The sequence below is a fragment of the Podarcis cretensis genome (genome assembly GCF_951804945.1).
Source record: "Podarcis cretensis genome assembly, chromosome: 7".
NCBI classification, from domain to species: domain Eukaryota; kingdom Metazoa; phylum Chordata; class Lepidosauria; order Squamata; family Lacertidae; genus Podarcis; species Podarcis cretensis.
Genome location: NC_137176.1, coordinates 57,570,760 through 57,588,046, shown reverse-complemented (window position 1 = coordinate 57,588,046; position 17,287 = coordinate 57,570,760). Strand labels below are relative to the sequence as shown.

General features: G+C 43.8%; 1 protein-coding gene across 1 annotated transcript; it reads left to right on the top strand.

The window, feature by feature from the left end:
- Positions 1 to 780: 780 nt before the first annotated feature.
- GGH (gamma-glutamyl hydrolase) lies at positions 781 to 16,857 on the top strand. Its single transcript, XM_079984778.1, has 9 exons — positions 781 to 1,514; positions 4,502 to 4,616; positions 5,107 to 5,157; positions 6,463 to 6,547; positions 7,007 to 7,145; positions 11,203 to 11,309; positions 11,532 to 11,622; positions 12,237 to 12,374; positions 13,732 to 16,857. Exons 1-9 carry the CDS (start codon positions 1,367 to 1,369, stop codon positions 13,851 to 13,853), a joined length of 996 nt encoding a protein of 331 aa, XP_079840904.1. The 5' UTR covers positions 781 to 1,366; the 3' UTR covers positions 13,854 to 16,857.
- The last annotated feature ends 430 nt before the right edge of the window (positions 16,858 to 17,287 follow it).

Below are 17,287 nucleotides of genomic sequence, written 5' to 3'. Positions count from 1 at the left end.
TACAGCGTATTTTTTTGAGATGCAACAACTGGAATTCTGCACAGTACTCCCAAGTGTGTTCACCCCATGGATTTGTATAAAGGTAATATAATATTGCCAGCCTTATTTTAAATTTCTTTCCTAATGACGCCTAACATGGAATGTGCATTTTTCACACCTACCATACAGTGACTTAAAAGTTTTGATCAGCTATGCAACACAACCCCAAGGTCTTTTTCCTGGTCAGTCTCCACCAGCTCAGACCCTATAAGGATACATGTGACTTTTTGCCCCATTGTGTCATTTTACACTTACACTGAGCTTCATTTGGCATTTTATTGCTCATTCACTCAGTTTGGAGTTACCCTTTCGGAGCTCTTTACAGTCCCCATTTTTACAGTGCTGAGTAAAGCAAACTTGGTTCCCACACCACTTCCCTTGATCCCATATCATTTATGAACAAGTGAAGAAGCATCAGTTCCAATACAGGTCTAGGTGGATATTACTTCTTATGTCCTTCTATTGGGGGAACAGTCCATTTATTGCTTCTCTCTGTACATTATACAGTACAAACACAAATCGAACACACTGCTTCCACCGCAAACAGCAGCGCTACTATGTCCTCAAGGAACTATTTCTAAATATGAATAAACATTGACACACCCAAATGGTGATTATTAAAATTCATCATTCGTTATAGGTGTGCTACACCATTTATGACACAATGGCCAGTTTGCTAGGCTGTAGTATTAGGCCAAATAAATGTCAAGGAAGTTTGTTGGGCAGAACTGCCCTTTATTCCTACCTGATTTTCTTACTGGCTGCCTAGAAATCTCCCTAGATATCATCGTCATTTGCATGCTGCCTTTCCATAGTTAAAAACCATGCTCGAGGCGGCTTACGACATGGCAATATTTACATAATTACCCAAATGCACTCATAAGAAACCGTATCAAAGCGCCCACAACGAAATTAAGCAATCCCCACACAAGTTATAACGAGATCTATAAAGAGTAGTTTAGTATCACGAACAGCAAGATGGACATAAACAAAATAAAATCTTGACTCTAACAACCCCACCAGGCCTAAATCTCCCGCGCGCACCGATGCCCACGCAGGCATTTCCAGCAGCTCTTCCTCCTCCACCTCTTTTTGCGTTGCCAGCAAAGAAGGAATGAGGAAGAAAAGGCGCAGCGGCGAAGAAGCGCGCCTTCTCACAATGCCACGGCTGCTGAGGACTACATTTCCCAGAATGCCGCGGCCGCCCAGCCGAGATGCGCCCTGATTGGACGGCGTTGCAAAGCCGCTCGGCGCCGGGGCTGAGCGTTCGGCAGAGGCGCGCGCCATAAGACGGGCGTCGCGCGCGGAGCCTGGCTCGGGTCGCCGAATGCTGCGGGCGGACATGGCGAGCTGGGCGGGACTCGGGCGCGCGCTGGGCGCCTGCTGCCTCCTGGGCCTCTTCTGCGGCGCCGCGCTGCCTTTCTCGCTGCAGGGCGCGAACGTGAAAGCCATCATCAACGAGAGACCCATCATCGGTGAGTCGCCGCGCTCTGCGCTTGGAAGGGGGGATCCCCGGGATTCTCCAAAGAGCCAGAGAAAGAGTCCTGTTGCCAGGGAACGTGGACGAGGGCAAGAGGGGAGGGGGGGGGGGAATAAAAGAAATGCAAAAAGTCTCCCCTCCCTCCTTTAGCTCGGTGGGTCGGGCACCTTTAAATAATAGAATTGTAGAGTTGGAAGGGACCAACTAAAGCATGAATGACAGATGAGCATCCAACTTCTGCTTTTAAAAAATAATGTTATGCTTGCACTGGGATCACCCGAGGGGATTATTTTTGAGACCAGGTGGATCTTTCGCACTTGATTCTTATCACCCCAGTTGTTTCGGATGAAGTCTTCCACGAATCCCGGCTCTTAAATGCAGTGCTACTTTCCAAGCAAATGACCTAGGCTTGAGTAGGAAGATCCGCAAGGTGCCGCCTTGTCGCAGTTGGTTCGAGATCAATCAGTATTCACCTGTCACTGGCGAGACTTCACTGGTAGATTAAAACAAGCAAGTAAACATGGCATCTTTCAGGTGTCTGGAGCAACTGTAGCTTCTAGAATGCTTTTTTTATTTTTCCTGCCATTTCCAGCATCTTCATTTCAGGGGGTACAAGAATTCATGTGTACCCGTGGTTGACAGCCTGGTCCTATAGTTATGTTTACTTGGAAGTAAGCCACCCCTGTGAATTCATTAGCAGCACAGGGTTATGGTCCTAGTCTTCAAAATATTTTGATTGATGTAATAATGATTTTAGCCTATCTGTGCAAGACGCCTGCTTCTTGGGAGAAGGGCAATGACAGGCCTAGACAGCATCTTGAGAAGTAGAGACATCACCTTGCCAACAAAGGTCCGTATAGTTAAAGCTATGGTTTTCCCAGTAGTGATGTATGGAAGTGAGAGCTAGACCATAAAGAAGGCTGATCGCCGAAGAATTGATGCTTTTGAATTATGGTGCTGGAGGAGACTCTTGAGAGTCCCATGGACTGCAAGAAGATCAAACCTCTCCATTCTGAAGGAAATCAGCCCTGAGTGCTCACTGGAAGGACAGATTGTGAAGCTGAGGCTCCAGTACTTTGGCCACCTCATGAGAAGAGAAGACTCCCTGGAGAAGACCCTGATGTTGGGAAAGATGGGGGGCACAAGGAGAAGGGGGCGACAGAGGACGAGATGGTTGGATAGTGTTTTCGAGGTTACCAGCATGAGTCTGACCAAGCTGCGGGGGGCAGTGGAGGACAGGAGTGCCTGGCGTTCTCTGGTCCATGGGGTCACGAAGAGTCGGACACGACTAAACGACTAAACAACAACAAAACGAAAGACAACACATTCACCCAGACATCACCTGTTACTGGGGGAAATGTACCTCTGTAGAAATCTTGAAACAACACTAAGAATGCCATTTCTGAAAGAGGCTCACTATCTTTAATGAGGCCTTTATCAATTGGCTGTCCTCCATATGTTTTGGACTAAGCAAAGTCTGTGTGTTGAAAATCCACCTTTTAGCGACTTTTATTTATTTTGATTTGTGATGGATTGTTGGCAGAGGGTATGCAGCAGATATCCAGAAGATTTGCAGTAAGTAGATTGGTAAGGATTCTGACTCCTCAGTTGTTTTACAAGAGCAACAGATTGACTTTTGCTGAAAAGTAGGAAGCTAATCGGGTGGAAAAGGACTGCGCAAAAGGACTGTGGACTCAGTTCAGTTCTGGTACTTAGAACAAATTCCTGGGCTTAAAATGTTACTGGAGGCACCCTGAACACTCATTCAGAGTCTTCTGTGCCTGACTTTAGGGGCAGATCTGCTCTGTGGTATATATAGGGATTCTAGCAAAAAGCAAAGTAGATCTAACAAACTTAAAGTCTGCCCATCCCTGTTCTATACTCCCTGATGGAAACTATGTCAGTAACAGTGATTTTTGGAGAGAGTGTGACTACCCATAAATTTATAAAGTTCCTCATTCTAAGGTTTCTGTAAAACACACACACACACCACCACCACCACCACCACCACCACCACCTCCTCCTCCTCCTCATTTTGTTGTTCGATTCCAGAAGGAAGAAGTGCTTGTTCAACACCAAGTTGATGAGCTGGCAACTTGGAATGCCTCAACCTCCCCCCCTCCCAATTGTGGTGCAATGGGTTTTGTTGACAGCACTGCATAACTTACTGGTATCATGTTCTGCTGTGCCTGGGTTGTGAACTTTTGGAAAGCTGGTTCTAAATTCCTTTAAAAAAAACGTATTTCTGATATAGAGAGTGTCATAGGGTGCATGCTGGAACTAGTCTGTTGTCTGGATCTAAGCATTCAGCTGCGTGCGTCAAATTGTGAAGCACTCAAGAGGTCAAAAGTGTATTGTATTTCAACAAGTCAGTTTAAAAAGGATAATGCAGTTACTTTAAAATATGGTGTGAAAAATTTGCTTTCATGATAATATAGCAGACCTTTGACTTACAGGCTATTCCATATTTCATATAGAAAGTATTTAAGCGTAGCATGAAATCCATTTGTAGACAGTCATGTCTGATTATCACAGATTTTCAGGGTGTACTTCCTCAAACACGTAGTGAGACATACATGCATTTTTCATGTATGTAATTTATTTATATCATATCATTTCTATACTGTTTGCTTGTAAAAAACAAAAACAACCCCCCCAAAGGAGTTTACAAAAGGAATCTATTCCTGCTTTCACTTTGCTTTCACATAAATGCTTTCTGAGTATAAAATGAGTAACATGCAAACCAATCTTAAATATAGTTGTGTTTAACACCATCTGGACAAGTGATTGCCCCGCTGCTGCTGCTGCTGCTGCTGGATTGTCATTGTGATGTTATATTGGACACCATGTTCTTTTTTGCATTCAAATATAGAGAATATTAAATTAATCATCATACCCCACCTACTGCTAGTTTATCAGTGGCATCTCAGTTTTTCCTGTGACCTCGCTGATGCCTAACTTCTTTCCTCTGGATCTTTCTAGGAATATTAGCTCAGGAAACTGACTTTAAAAGCTTCCAAAAATATGGAAGTTCTTACATTGGGGCTTCATATGTGAAGTTTATTGAATCTGCTGGAGCCCGGGTAGTACCAATCAGGTAAGCTTGTGTGAATAATGTGCTCACATGCTGCAGTGCAAAGTAGAAATTTTCTCAGGACAATATTTGCCAGTCTTTAGGGTAGAAGCAGATTAGCACTCTTCAGTATGGGTGTATTTGTGAAGCAATTGTATTGTAGCGGCTCAAGAGTTAGACTAGGACTGGAACGATCCAGGTTCAAAATTCTACTTAGCCATGAAGTTCACCTGGTGACCAGTCACAACCTGTCACCTTAACCTACTTTGCAAAGTTGTTGTGAAGATTAGGGGAAATGTGTAAGCTGTCTTGAGGTGCTTAGAGGACATAGATGTGACTCATTAATGACACTTTCCAGGAAGTCTGCACTAGGGACTGACTTAACATGAATTTAAAATGTAGCACAGGAAATTGGCGTTAACCTTTTATTTACTGTACTAAAAACTATTCTAAACTGATGCAGGGAAGCTATACATTTCTAATGCAACTTTTCATTTCCTTTTAATTCCTCCAGACTGAATCGTTCAGATGAAGAATATGATAAGATTTTCAATTCTATCAATGGGTAAGCGTCCTAATGAACATCTGTTTTGTTGCTACTGGTAGTAAAAGTGAAGAGCAGTGAAGTGGAAGGAAGGCAACTGAGACAATATCAGAGACTCAGGTTCCAATTTCTATCAGGCCTTGAATCTCATTGGGTGTCTGTTGCTCAGCAGTTTACCTTGAAAGGCTGTTGGGAAGATGATAAGGTTTGTAAAGTACATTGCCATATGCAAAGTGTTACAGAAGTTAATAGATAATGAAAAAGATGTCACAGTAATAGTGTACAGATAATAGTGTCTGTAATGGCAGCTTTTTGTGCTCTGCTTGGTGATAATTCTGTGTATTCTATAACCTGAGTATGCAGTTCCTAGCATTTCCTAGCAGAAATGTGGGACTGTCAGTACCAGAATAAGAGACCAGCTGAAATGAAAACAAACAGAACAAATCTTTATTGTGGCAGGCATAGCATATACATTTAACATTGGTTTCTTGTCAAAAGGCGTATTAAACAGAATCCTGGGTGATATTTCCTCTAATGAAAAGTGCATATTTGCCTACATATTCCACACAAATTTATTTGAGCTGATTTGGCATTCACAGCTGCTAGCCACTTGATTTTTATTTTTTATTTACACAATTTCCAACCCACCTTTCATCATCGGTGATCTCATGACAGGTAATAACCATTTGAAAAACAAATGTGGTTATGGAAAAATGCTCATGCAATAATGGAGTTCGCATCACTGTGGTGTAAACCACTGAGCCTAGGGCTTGCCGGTCAGAAGGTTGGCGGTTCAAATCCCCACAGTGGGGTGAGCTCCCCTTGCTCGGTCCCAGCTCCTGCCAACCTAGCAGTTCGAAAGCACATCAAAGTGCAAGTAGATAAATAGGTACCGCTCTGGCAGAAAGGTAAACGGTGTTACCGTGCGCTGCTCTGGTTTCGCCAGAAGCAGCTTAGTCATGCTGGCCACTTGGCCAGGAAAAACTGTCTGTGGAGAAACGTTGACTCCCTCTGCCAGTAAAGCAAGATGAGCGCCGCAACCCCAGAGTCGTTCGCGACTGGACTTAACTGTCAGGGGTCCTTTACCTTTACCACTTGGAAACTGAGGTTTTTATTTCCAACTACTATCTTCCTGCTCCTCCCACCGTGTTCCATGATGACTATCTGAACAACCCTTCCTTATAGTACTTGAGTATGTCACTTTTTCTTTAAAGATTGTATTGCAGATCCTTCCGTGATTACAATCAGGTTTATCCATGTTACCTTTGTGTGACCAATTGGCAGTTCATTGCTGCTGACGAAAGTGTTGTCATTTTGTTTGCTTAGGATTCTCTATCCCGGAGGTGGTGTTAGCCTTGAGACTTCTGAATTTGCCAGAGTTGCAAAGATATTCTACAATAAAGCACTAGAGGTAAATATTGGAGCATGCCAGTGTTTCTGCATTGGGGCGTTGGCAATGTTGAGGAATGACAGTTGTTGGTGCCTCTTATTTTCTCACCTTTCTAGCTGGCATGTGGGCAGTCATACAACTCTGCCTTATCTTTATGTGCATGATTTTGGGACTAGGCTGTAAGATGTAAATAGACTCATCTAGGGTCATTTAGTCCAACCCCCTGCAGTGCAGGAATATTTTGCCCAACGTGGGCTTGAACCCACAACCTTGAGATTAAGAGCCTCATGCTCTACCAACTGAGCTGCCCCAGTTTCTTTCCTGGTGATGTATGGGGAGTCCCCAACCTCTTTGAGACCTGGGGGCACATTAGGAAATCTAAGGAACTATCCTGCTATCTTCCTAGGTAGTTAAATAATGAGGAATATAAATGTCTAGGATCTGTAGCTATTGATTTCTCCCCCTTATTGTTGTTTCCAGGCTAATGATAGAGGGGACTATTTTCCTGTATGGGGGACATGCCTGGGACACCAGCTGCTTAGCGTCCTCACTTGCGGGGAAGACCTGCTCACCTGGACTAATACGGATGGCTTTGTATTGCCGCTGAACTTTACTCCAGGTAAAAACTCAAGAGTTTCAGTTCACAGAAGACTTATGACGGGGGGGGGCGGGGGCGGTGATAATAAATTCTGCGAGTCAAAGTGAAATAATGACTTTGAGAATGCATTGAGCTCTGAGGTCCTGGAGATGTTTAGTCTTCTATCTCATAAGTTTGAGAGGCCTGATACTGTGCTGCGCTGTGCTGAGATCAATAGTAGAACACAGGGTCTGGTGAAAGAGTCCCTTCTTTGGTATTGTAGTCTGGCTCCATGAACTCTGCTGGAACAGACTGTTGCTGTTGATTCAGCTGTGCTGTATAATGAGTTTTAGGGGACTGTAAGAAAAGGATAGGAAAAGGGTCGAGAACTTGTGGCCTTCTGGATGCTGCTGAACTTACAGCTCCCATAATATGTGGCTGTTAGATATGCTGTCTGGGGCTGGTGGGAGTTTGACAACACTTGAAAGGCCACAAGTTCTGCACTGCTGGGATGGAACCACTGATGGCCCCAACGCCAGAGTAATGGCTCTGTCTCCTTAGAGCTAATGATGACACTTGCTAGCTGTTTAGAGCAGCACTGGAAATTAAGAGCTTCATAATGTGTGGGATGCTGTTACTTCTTGAGCCTCTGTTTGAAAATTACAGTGAACTGGGAGGGCGGGGGACTCTTTATCTGGAATGCTACAGATCAGACCTGCATCTGGTTATAAGCAAAATGTCCAAATATTTAATTTTCACATGGCAGCACCACTTTTGTTAGCACTGACCTATGATGTTACATAGCGGGTGGATCGTCTTCCTTCAAAGCAGGAAGTCAGCAATCATTGTGCAAAGCAGGAAATTAGCAGTCAGTGAGGGTTTTTCCAGAACAATTTTGGTATGGTTAAGCCTATGGTTCCTACATGTTGACCACAAAAGGAATGCCCTTAAGCTCTTGCATTTTAAGGAAGGAATATTGCTTTTTTCTAACCTTCACATTGCAATCCCCCCCCCCCCGCTGAAAAGTGGTGCTTCTATTACAGTTCTGAGCATTGCAAAGTGCAAGGGGAACATGAGGGCACAAGTGTTGTGGACAGTGCCTGTAATGCTGTCAGTGATTAGAGGAATGATTATGAATTTCTGAAAAGTCTTACTGTTTTTAATTGCCTTAAACAACTACCGTATTTTTCGCCCCATAGGGCGCAACGGCCCATAGGGCGCACCTAGTTTTATTGGGGGGAAATAAAGAAAAAAAATTATTTCACCCCCCAGGCACAGGGCTGGGGCGGGGGAAGCCCGAGCTTCCCCCTACCCCAGCCCCCAGAACAGACTGCTATCTGCAAGCCTAGGGTGCCCGGCAGGAAGTCGCGCCAGTCTCCCCAGGCTTGCGGATATCTGCCCGAAGTCGTGCAGCTCTCCAACGGCTTGCCAAGAGCTGCGCACCCCAGGCTTCAGGATGCAGGCAGCTCTCCGCAAGCCTTGGGAGAGCTGCGCGACTTCGTGCCGGGCTCCCACGGCTTGCGGATAGCTTCCTGAAGCCTGGAGAGCGAGAGGGGTCGGTGCGCACCAACCCCTCTCGCTCTCCAGGCTTCAGCGAAAGCCTGCATTCGCCCCATAGGACGCACACAGATTTCCCCTTCATTTTTGGAGGGGAAAAAGTGTGTCCTATAGGGCGAAAAATACGGTACATTTAGATGCTGAGCATTCCCCACCATTTTTCAGCCTGTGTTTATTTGAAGCCTGAGTGGTGGTTCTCCTCTGTCCTGGAGCCAAGTAGGATATCCCTTCCTGCCCCTGCTACTAAAATAAACACAGCTCTTTCCTTGCAGCACTGCACCATGGTTAACCCACTTCCATTAATTGCAAATGGGATACAGTGTGGCTGATGCTGGATTGCACTAATGTGTTAATAAGGAAATGGCTACTGGCCCTGATGACTATATGCTGTGCCACCTCCAGGTTTGGAGGTAGCGTGCCTCTGAATTCCTGTTCCTGGGGAACAATAGCGGGAGAGCTGTTGCCCTCAATGCCCTGCTTGTGGGATTCCCAGAGGCATCTGATTGGCCAATGCAGGAAAACAAGCTGGGCTGATGTTCTTAGATAAGAGTCTGTGTCATTGAAAGGTCCTAAGCCAAATACTGGTGTGGCTCTTCTTCCAGCAATTAATAGGTGGTTTGTCATCTTGTTGAGTTAATCCTGAATCTATGCGTCATAATACATTCCACTAAAGTGAATATGACCCAGAATATGACTCTGAATACAGTATTTAGCAGATTGGGTAGCATTTGCTTTGTATTAAACAAACAACGAGGGATGCTTGCCCTGAACCACTGGCACAAAGGAGGGCTCATGGGAGTGGTTGGGTGCAGGTGTACCAAAGGACGCTGCCAAAAATGCTGGAGTGATCAGTTCTAGTGCTTTATTAAAGAAGGTGTAGACTTAAGCAAATCAGCCTGCCAGTTCTCCAAGCCTTTGCAGATGCAGGACGGACTCTGCAGCAAGGAGATGACTTGTCCGTGCCCAAGCAAACATTCATAATTTATAAACAAAGCAGTATACGTCCCTTTTCCTATGACTTCCACTGCTTCACCTGCCCAGGTGAGGGCAAAGGTGGCAAATGCCCAAACCTTATAGACAGCTCCCTTTCTGTGCTCAGAGCCCAGCAACCCAGGCCTACAGATGAGGATAACATCTAGCTTATATCAAAGCAAATGAATATAAACATATACAGTCAAACCTCCATTGTCGAACGTAATCCGTTCCGTAAGACCATTTGGCTTCCAAAATGTTTGACAACCGAGGTGCGGCGTCAGTTTGGTTGCAGGAGCTTCCTGAACTCAAGCAGAAGCTGCATCAGATGTTCGCCTTCTGAAATTGTTCGAAAACTGGAGCATTTACTTCTGGGTTTTCGGCATTCGGGAGCTGTAACATTCCAAAACAGAGGTGTTGGGGATCTGAGGTTTGACTGTATGAACTTGTTGCCGCAAGAACAGCCAATAAATTGTGGTGTTATCTTGACTACCAAGATGGAGTTAGCAAAGTTTCTGGAACAATTCACCTTTGGTTCAACACAATGCTTACAGAGTTTTTTCATGAAGTTTGTTTTATGATTTACACTTTGATAAAGGGTTCTATGAAGTGGGGAGGGAGAGTTGAAAATAATGTCAAAATATTTCACATATGGCAACCAATGTACCACTTTGGTTCCAGACAGTAGATGGGTAGACAAGTATAAAAAGTCCAGGACACAAATTTTCATCGCCCTCTAGCTAGCGGCTATGGTGGCTCATTTAACAAAAGCAATGTAATTTTGCATTAACTCTGCACGTTTACTTGATACTGACCAAACTAAACCTCCTATGTTGTGGAAATTTTTCTCATTATTGATCCAGAGTAGATTCCAATTTATAGACCAGAGGCAATTAATATTTCATCCCCCCCCCCCCCCCCCAGCCGCGGCTTCAGCACGCCCTGCGCTCCGGGCAGCAGGCTGCTATCTCCCGCAGGGCTTCCTAGGCTGCGGGTGTCTGCCCGAAGTGCAGAACCATTTTAAGCCAGCTGTACTCAGCGTCTCTGAAGGAACTTCATGAACCTTCTGCTTGTTTCTTTCGCACAGAAGCTTCCAGGACCCTCTTGAATTAAGTAGAATAGGAAAGATCTCTACAAATCACATCAATACTTTCTGCACTAAGAAATGCAGACTGACAAAATAAACACCAGTATCATAGAACCATAGAATTGTAGAGTTGGAAGGTACCCCCAAAGGATACCAATGTGGTACCTGCTGTTGACTGTTGTGTGTACCCCTCCCCACCTTCTCACTATATAAAAGGGTCTGGTGACTTCTGTTTCAGTGTATCTGAAGAAGTGTGCATGCACACGAAAGCTCATACCAAGAACTAACTTAGTTGGTCTTTAAGGTGCTACTGGAAGGATTTTTTTAATTTTGTTTTATCTGTGTGTGTGTCATTTGACATCAGTTCAGTTTTTCTAAGCGCTACCTGAGCTCTTGCAGATCAGGCATGCTTTAAACAAGTGGGCACACTGCAGGTAGTAATATTAACTCTTCTTGCCTTTTTTTTTTTTTTTTGGATATAAGATGCCAAAAACAGCGGAATATTCCAGGATTTTCCTGCTGATTTGTTGCAAGTGATGGCTTCTGAACCCTTGACATCAAACTTCCACTTCTGGAGCCTTTCTGTGCAGGTACTTTTAAAGTTTGCATGTAAAACATTAATTTAAAATATACCAAACTGCCTTCTACAGCTATGACCTCACAAAGCAACATGCTAAGGTGTGAGAGATAAGGTGTAAATAGTAACAGCAGGACAGATGCACATGTTAATAGGAGAGGGATTAGTAGAAGGATAAAAGTGCCCCATCTAAAAGAATATTTTGTAATATAAATAAAAACCCTTTCTCTTACAGAATTTTACAAATAATGAGAAGTTGCGCAACTTCTATAAGATCTTAACAACTAATGTTCATAACAACGTGGACTTCATATCTACCATGGAAGGTAATGTAAATCAGAAGTGCAGAAGCCTTTTCTGCTGAGGGCAGCATTCCTGGGGGCGGGGGGCTGCATGATGGTGGGCAGGGCTGGTGCTGGTAGTGAGTGGGGCTACGCCTCTCCCCCCTCCAAGCCCAGTGGGTTGCTGGGGTGTGTCTATGTGTGTGACACGTTACTCTTGCCAGAGATCTGAACTGGCGGCTTACAGAGGACTTTCCTCCTACTCCTCCTTTCATTGCTCCATCAGTTCTACCCTTCCACCCCTCTTCTCTCCCTCTGGGCCTGAATATTGCCTCTGCCACACCAAACTCACTGAGTGGCTGGCCATTCTGTCTCAGTGCCCCCACCTGCAAAATGGAGGTAATAGCCCTGACCTACCTTGGAGTTTGTAAGGTTGTTGGTCGGCATCCATTTGTCTTGGGAAGCATGTAAGGATAATGTCCATGAAGTGTTTTGGACGCAACCCAATCTCTATTTAAATGCTTGTTGTTAATGGTAATATTTTGTGTGAAATTCCTTTATAATCTTGGTTAGAACTATAAATCCTGCATTCAAACTTTTAAGAGAAACTTCTTGTCTTATGTGCATGAGTTGATGGAAACCAATTGGTTATTTTCTAGCTCACAGATACCCTGTGTATGGCGTCCAGTGGCATCCAGAAAAAAACCCATATGAATGGAAGAACTCAACAGGCATTCCACATTCCCAGGCAGCTGTAAAAGTCACATACTACATTGCTGACTTCTTAGTCAGTGAAGGTATTAAAAGTTTGTAGATGGCAGTTGTGAAATTTCACCTGAAAGGAGAAACGCTTGTATGTTGAGAGGCAGCTTTTTCTTACAGCTAAACTGTGAAAATATAAATTGGAATAGTTAGTGGCAGTGCAACCACATATTCTGATTAAAGAAAAATTAGACAAAAGTGCCAGCTTTTATCCACGCAATGCGGAGGACAATATTAGAGTCGTATCCCAGGAAGTCCTGTTCTCCACTTGCTTGCTGGACTTTCTCCTCCCTCTACCTGGTCGGGGGAACCCCAGGTCAGCTTAGGCAGAGTGGGGAGGGTTGAGAGAGTGAGCAGGTAAGTTCTGTTGCACAGATGGGTGTCCTTGCACCAACAGAACTTCACTGAATGCAGTCCTTAATGTTTGGATCTTAACCATTGAGCAGAGAGACCTAGTCAAAGGAACTGTAGAATTTTTGAGATTAGTAGTAAAGTAAGGCAGGCATCTTCTTGACATGCTGGTTTTACAACATCCCCAGTCAAGCTTGCTTGGTGCCATCTCTTTCTTTTAATTACCCAGGCCTTTTTATACAACACGAGTGTTTACAGTGCCTCTTAGTATTTACGATTTGTGTTTTACTATATATAGGCCAGAAAAAGAACAAAAAATTATGCCGCTTTCATTGTTTTGAATTATGTTTTACTTTTCCAACTTTTGAGAGCTACCCACAGAACGTATGTTATAGGGTGACTGTTCAAGTTAATAAATACCAAAAAATTGGTCTGGATGGCTGGTTATTGGAAGCTGCAGTACGCAGACTGCTTGTTCCATCCCAATATCATTGGTGTCAAGAGGACTACACTAGCGTAGGGTTGCCATAGATCCAGGATTTCCAGACATATCCGAGATTCGTCCTTTGAAAAGAGCGTCAGGGCGGAATTTCTGAAAATTGGTAAAAATGTCTGGGAAAACCTGGACATATGGCAGTAGTATGTCCTCTTGACACAAATGATATTGGGATTTATTTATTTTTTGCAAAATTCAACTATTGTCTTGTGGCTTCCTAACATCTTGCTCTAGACTAATTTCTTAAGGTTGATTTCAGCAGAACATAGATCCTATGTGCATTTGTGTAGCAGAATGTTCTTAAAAAAAAAAAAAAGTATTAGTGCCCATAAGTGGGGGGGGGGGGGATTTTTTGTTGTCTTCTAATAGAGAGGGAGCCCTGTGTGTGGCTGGCACTTCCCACAAGTGCCTCTGAGGAGACCATTAATCCCCTGTGTGACCCAAGTCTTACATTTAGTCTAGGATTGCTAAAGTGCATTTTACAAAATTTGTTCTTTCACAATTGATAACATAGACGTAATCCGTATTTCTCCAATGTTTTGCAGCCCGGAAGAGCAACCACCGTTTTGCCAACAAAAGTGAGGAGACCAACGCACTGATCTATAATTTTAAACCCGTTTTCACAGGGCCATTTTCCTCCTTTGATCAAGCTTATTTCTTTGATTAAATTTCCAGCCAGAAATAGGGGAGAGGCCGTCTTAGAAATGATGTAGCTGTGGCATCTTTCGGGATTAAACACACATAGTGAATTACGAAGAGCCAAGATGACAAGACTGCTTACAAGCTCCTTCTGAATTAATTTTTCCAGTCCTCTCTGTTGAGTTGCCCTTTTTTTTGTTCTGCTGTGGCCCAATCAGCCAACAAGAACCCCTTTGAAAACCCCATTGAAGTCCACGTGTCTCAAATTAGTAATTCAGTGTGAGGACAACAGTTGCAACCCTTACACAAGTTTTGTGAAACTTATTAGGACTCTATCCCGCCTTTCAGACACCATGAAACTCAAGACGCTTTTCCTCACCTTATGTACAGCATTGCTGCGTGGTAAATGCTCTAAGCTTGTTTGCAGACGGGTCTTGTAATTGTAACTTCTAGCACTTTTTAATCCACAGGACAGAGAAATGTTAAGTCCTCTTTTTGTGCACTAGTGTGAATTTTAAAACATTATTTATTTGAAAATATTGAAGAAGCCAGTCTTCATGTGGCTTGAAGCAAATGAATGTTCATCTATGATCAGAGAATCTATTTCTGTTCATATTAAACTGTATTATTACTGGTTTGATATAAACATGTGTAGGTAATCAACCTTTTGATAAAGAACAGGATTCCCCTTGAAAGTACATAAAGGATTCCTGTTTGTCTTTCCTTTTCCCCAAATTCAGCATAGACTAATCTCCTGCGGTTTCTTCCTTTACTTTCTCTTTGTGCTTTAAATCATGCTGCTTTTCCAGGTCTGGATCAGACACTCTCACCCACGCCACTGATCAAGATACCTCCTACTCTCCTGTTTCCCTTCTTAAGGTCTACTTGAGGAAACAATCTGAATGTTCCCTGAAAAAACGTTATCTTTTTAAAAAAACACGTTTTATTTCTTGCTCTTTCTTCAGAGAACTTGAGCCTTGGGGTTCCCACTGAACAGGTCCCTGCCACATTCATTTAAAGGATTTTTATACAGCCTTTGATGTAGCATTCCAAGCCAGTGTATGACAGAAAAGTAACAACAACAACTTAATATATTAAAACAGCAATAAAAAAAACTACAGGACAATAAAAATACAGCAGCAATTCAGAGCAAATTGAAACCAGAACCCCATCCTCTGGGATTAAAGGTAAAGGTAAAGGTACCCCTGCCCGTATGGGCCAGTCTTGACAGACTCTAGGGTTGTGCGCTCATCTCACTCTAGAGGCCGGGAGCCAGCGCTGTCCGCAGACACTTCCGGGTCACGTGGCCAGCGTGACAAGCTGCATCTGGCGAGCCAGCGCAGCACACGGAACGCCGTTTACCTTCCCGCTAGTAAGCGGTCCCTATTTATCTACTTGCACCCGGGGGTGCTTTTGAACTGCTAGGTTGGCAGGCGCTGGGACCGAACGACGGGAGCACACCCCGCCATGGGGATTCGAACCGCCGACCATGCGATCGGCAAGTCCTAGGCGCTGAGGTTTTACCCACAGCGTCACCCACATCCCTTCCTCTGGGACTAAACACCAGTAAAAGTTTAAATTTAAAATACCTCACAATTCCTCTGCACACTGGGACATAGCTTCCCCATTGCTGTAGAGGACCTTTACGCCAGGCCTTGTTGGTATTATTGTGCCTGCCCTTCTGTGCGCCACTTCTACCCAACTGCTTCCTTACAAATTGGGTCCTGTGCTGCCTCTCCAACCTGAATGAGATGGGATCTATGTCACTTCTGCAGTCTAGGCACTGGTGCTAAGTAAAACTGCCTAAATTGATGTAATCCTGTATATGTCTACTGAGGCTTACTTTCAGCTAACTGAGAACAGCCTTTAATACAATGGGATTAGTTATATTAATACTTGATGGGATAAAAGGTAGCACCTGCCCTATAAGATTTACAAACATTGTTTTTGTTGCAAAACCTGCAGTTTTGAAGTCACACACGGAATACTTCATCTAAGATGGTGATGTGTCACATTGAGACCTAAGAGTTTGTTCACATAGAATGCATGCAGATTTTACTGAATGACAGTTGTCTCTTGCTTGGATGGCAGCTTAGGTGCTATTAGCTGTCATTTGCACATTTCAATTGACTGTATGCGTATATTAAGCGTTGTGATTAAACATTCCAAGATGAAGTTTTTTGAACAGTAATATCAGAGATAGGATTTTCATATACCAGAAGCAATTTGCCAATTTGCCAGAAGCCTGGATTCTTGCCTGAAACGCGCATGGACTTTCTGCTCCCTGCATCGTCTTGAGCCCCATTTTGTGGAAAAGTCTGATGCAAGCCATTTTGTTCTTGGAGATCATTGGACCTCTGCACTAGATCCAAATGGCCACAAGAGCATGTGTTTCCCATCATAGCCTGTGTGAAGGGAAAGCTCTGGGCTTTAATGAGGCACATTTTTTAGCTTTCTCCGTAACTGAATGTGGCAGACATATGCACATCCTTTGGGCTTTGGGATGTTCAACCAGAAGTGAATTCCAGATGAGACTTTACCAGTCATAGGACTATTTATTTCTCTCTTTGATTATGCTTTATCATGCTTTTCCTATACATGTTTGCCTTTAGAATGTTTAAATGATAATATACACATAGGCTGGGCTCAAAATTGAACCTAATGTAAAATAATAAAAAATGAATGTGGATATATTTGTCTTTTTTTAAAACCCTGTTAAATACAGTGGTACCTTGGGTTAAGTACTTAATTCGTTCCGGAGGTCCGTTCTTAACCTGAAGCACCACTTTAGCTAATGGGGCCTCCTGCTGCTGCCGTGCTGCCGGAGCACAATTTCTGTTCTCATCCTAAAGCAAAGTTCTTAACCCGAGGAACTATTTCTGGGTTAGCGGAGTCTGTAACCTGAAGCGTATGTAACCCGAGGTACCACTGTAGTGAGATTAAACTATCCACTTGAATCCAAGCAGGTGCCCTTCTTACTTGCTTTTCAAGCCCTTCCTGCTGTTGAATAAAGGAAAATACCACAGACTCAATAGTGCTTGCTGGCAGTAATTCATGTCAAGCATCTTTACCATATGGACGATTTTCACTATGAAAGGGTTGGAAGATGGGGAGGGCAGGGGTTGCCAGCTTCCTCTCAAACCTTCAAGAATGGCATTTATCACTTCGCTGAGAGCTACTTATCTTTAAAAATATATATTAGAGTATCTTTCTTTGGGTAGCAACAGCTCCTCTAACTAGGTCTATATTAGTGGGGAGCTACACTGCTCCCAGAGCTATAACATGGGTGAGTGGAGTAGAGGCTGGTTATGACTCTGACTGTTTCAGACAGGAAGGTGCTTCATGTGAGTGCCCGTTAGTCAAGGACCGCTTTGACTCAAGACAGAGGCAGAGTCTCACTTTAGCTTTCTTTCCCCATGAATGTCAATGGAGACAGCACTGCCTCCATCAAGTTCCTTGGGG

Coding starts and splice junctions, on each gene's coding strand:
- GGH (XM_079984778.1), top strand. CDS start 1,367: ATGCTGCGGGCGGACATGGCGAGCTGGGCGGGACTCGGGCGCGCGCTG. Junction 1,515..4,501: donor CAACGAGAGACCCATCATCG/GTGAGTCGCCGC, acceptor GGATCTTTCTAG/GAATATTAGCTCAGGAAACT. Junction 4,617..5,106: donor GCCCGGGTAGTACCAATCAG/GTAAGCTTGTGT, acceptor TAATTCCTCCAG/ACTGAATCGTTCAGATGAAG.